This window comes from Larimichthys crocea, unplaced genomic scaffold (assembly GCF_000972845.2).
Source record: "Larimichthys crocea isolate SSNF unplaced genomic scaffold, L_crocea_2.0 scaffold457, whole genome shotgun sequence".
NCBI classification, from domain to species: domain Eukaryota; kingdom Metazoa; phylum Chordata; class Actinopteri; family Sciaenidae; genus Larimichthys; species Larimichthys crocea.
Window position 1 is genome coordinate 87,743 of NW_020855955.1, and position 3,395 is coordinate 91,137.

Consider the following 3,395-nt stretch of genomic DNA (forward strand, 5'->3'; position numbering starts at 1 on the left):
GCAACCACTGTTGTATTACAAAGGACCTTGCAACATAATCAAAGTGAAATATGTTTTTTTTTTTCTTTTTCCCATTTGGTGAAAACAAAACCTCCTTGGTAGAGGTAATAATATTCCATGTTTTTATTGCCAGCCTGTACTTTGTACAGATTATGTTATAAATCAGTTTAGTGTTTAAACAGACACTGAAAGCAGAGGCCAAGTATCTACTGTATGAGGCCTGATAAGGGAGAATGATGATGTGACTAGCTTTTCTTTGTCACTGCTGACTGAAACAAACACACAGAGATGTGTTCATTCATTTCTTTTGTCTAAGTCTGCACTGTTAACACTATTTAGAAATGACTCAAAGTTTAGCACCATAACATGCATTTGTAATGACTGACATTCACCTTTGCATTGTCCCATGTTGGAGAAGTCAGTGTGAGGCCCTCCTCCCACAGAACTACGCTGATCCCACTTTCTGTTTCCACCAGGACCCTGAATCATCCCACAAATGTTCTCCTGCTCAAAGTTACAGCTATCCACAAAGGTAGAAGACTTGGCTGTGGAGAGAAAAAAAGAGTTTCATCAAGAGTACAGCAGACTTGAATGACCAAGACTTTTATCTTATTGGAAGGCTACTAATTTATTTATTTATTTATTACTTATTTTACCTGGAATATGTGCTTTTGATCAATTATTGATTATGATAAAATCAGAACTTAATAATCAGACTTGACTGATGCTGCATTTACCAGGTCAATGAAGTATAACTCGCTTTTTTACAGTATTTTTTCATTCCCTTGAGTCGAATAAAAAATACATTTTATGTCTTTCTTAGTGCAAAAAAATGCAACAACAACACAATACAAGAGAGTAAGAATCTGAGGGCAATTCGGACCAACAACAGTACTAAAGGAAAGTCAAGATTACTTTCCAGGGACGAACTCAATATGCTTTATCCAAATTAGAAAAAGCTTCAACCTTATTTCATGTTCTGATTAAATCTGATAAAACAGTATTAGCCTTGAGAATATTCTGTTTGTGAGGCTGAAGTGGTATATTTAAAAGTGTGACAATATTCGTGACAGATGCCGCGAGCAGGCTGCGTCAATTTGCCCCAGAGCAGCTCAAGCTGTCGGAAGCCAGACACAGAAACAGCTTGTTTTATTTTGATCATTGACAGGATTCTCTATGCTAAGTTGAATTTTGGTCAGGTCAGGTTTAATCCAACCAGTAAGAAGCTGTTGTTTTGCCCAGTAAAGCTAACAAGTATATCTGTAAGAAATACATCAATATTTATTATGCACCTTGACAAGTTTCTTTATCAGATCAAGCATGATAGAGATGTTAAAAAAATCATTTTGACAATAATATTAAGAAGAGAAATATATCCAGCATATCAAACATATCCAGCTTTCAGAGTGACAGGTTGAGATGACTCATTGCAGTTGTAGAGACGGTTGACCTGAGGTTTATTACTGTTGATTATTACTTAAAGTTTATTGCCCAAGATTATCAATCTATACTGATATTATCTTACTACAGGAAACTCTGTCCCATAATAATTTAGCAGTTACATAAAAGGTCAAAGATTGTTCTTATGAAGTGATTTAGTTTACTGATTGAAACTCAAAGGACCTTCCAGTGTAGGATTATTTAGCCACTTTACTATGGAGCATGTATAGTACATTAAGTCTACTGTTTTCCAAAATATGTCACTGTGTATTCCCCTCTTCATTCAATATCCGATCCTGATTATATCATGATATACATGCCTTCTCTATGCAGGTTGAAATCTCATTACATTGTACACTATTACCTTCATGTTTCTTCATTGTTTGCTTCATTCACACTTACACTTGCTTACTTACTTACAATGTAGTTTTACTAATTTGTGCAATATTTTGAGAACAAATATATTCTGCATTGCTGAAATACACATAATGCATAATCAGTATGCACTGATATCTGCCTTTTTTTGGAAACCACTTCATCAATGAAGTGCCTGGATCTCGGCACCAGAGTATAAACTGTGACATATTCTGAGAGTTGTCAATAACCTTTGGAAGTTAAAAGCAGATAGCTAAGTTAAGACTGTTAGCTAAGAGTAATGAAAGCTAATGAAATAAATATACTAAGTTACTAAGCTGTGATATAGTTGCAATATGCTGTACATAGAATTTGTTGTCGCAGACTCTCTTGTGGAATGTGCAAAACTTGTGGAATGAAGGTAATCTTTCTCATGTATTGTTTGATTGATGATATGACTCACTGCAGTTGTAGAGAAGGTTGAGTTTGGTTAGGTCACTGGCACTGAACCCAATCCTCTGACCAATCACATCCATAAAGTGGGGGATCTTGGTGACGATGGTGGGCTCAGAACCGATGCTGAAGGACGTTTTGCTGTAGTGCATTACAGAGCCGTAGTCATAGGGAACACCTAGAGCACTCGAGTCATCATGTTTTTTGAAGTTGCTAGTTTTATCTGAGGAAGATGGATGGAACAACAGAATTGCAACCTCAGTTATGTGTAAAAATGTAACCATAAGGAGAAAAGGTGTTGAGCTCTAATTCAAGGTGATCCATGTTAATGTTACTTTTTCTGATGTGATCCTGCATGATGGTGACATAATCATCACGGTCAGCTCTGGACTGCTCATGCCAGAAGCCTAAAGCATGCAGGAACTCATGCTCAACGGTTCCTAGACTATCACATTTTTTACCAATGGACAGCTGCTGCTTCCCCACATGCCGGTTACCTACACGGGAAAAACATCTGTAGAGAAAAGAGATGCCCTTAATGTAATAGATTTTATGACCAGGAGAGGTCAGAATTCAGAGAATGACAATGTGGTCACCAGACAACTCTAAGTCCAATATTAACTCGTCTTTTAGCCCTGTTTTGGTCTCCATCAACTCCTGAGAAAACCTTTCCATGATGAAAGTGCTGAGACCAAAACAGTAAAGTTACGATTTGTAAAACTATATTATGGAACTGAAAGATGCTGAAGGGTTCTGCAGAACTGATGACGAATGCTCATTCAGCTCACCCACTTCCTTTGTACACAGAGATGTAGTTCTTCTCTCCTTTCCATGGTGTGAAGTCAAGGCAGGTCTTCAGTCTGTACTGGTCAAATGCCTTCAGGATCACTCCCTTTGCATTCATTTCTATATGTTACAAAATGTAAGACAAAAACATTAAAAAGTGTACTAATTTGGTGCGTAGCCAAAATAACATGTTTGAGTACATGTCCTGTATAGGAAACTCACAGGAACAGATAAATGGTAAATGGACTGTACTTATATAGCGCCTTTCTAGTCTTCTGACCACTCAAAGTGCTTTACAGTACATATAATAAATAAATAAATAAATAAATAAATAAATAAATAAATAAATAAATAAATATTTT

The 3,395-nt window shown here is 36.4% G+C and overlaps 1 protein-coding gene across 4 annotated transcripts in view; it reads right to left on the minus strand.

Moving 5' to 3' along the window:
• Positions 1 to 3,395, minus strand: part of mep1ba (meprin A subunit beta a) — a 26,457-nt gene that overhangs the window by 7,187 nt on the left and 15,875 nt on the right. For 3 of the 4 annotated variants that reach the window (XM_027276590.1, XM_027276589.1, XM_027276588.1), the window contains exons 1-4: positions 3,036 to 3,188; positions 2,583 to 2,761; positions 2,258 to 2,470; positions 393 to 545 (exon numbers count right to left, since the gene is read on the minus strand). In XM_027276590.1, coding sequence (XP_027132391.1) covers positions 393 to 545; positions 2,258 to 2,470; positions 2,583 to 2,761; positions 3,036 to 3,151 — 661 coding nt within the window. In that variant the 5' untranslated portion in view covers positions 3,152 to 3,188. Of the gene's footprint in view, positions 1 to 392; positions 546 to 2,257; positions 2,471 to 2,582; positions 2,762 to 3,035; positions 3,189 to 3,395 lie in introns of those variants that run through there. The other variant, XM_027276591.1, reaches the window with a different exon arrangement.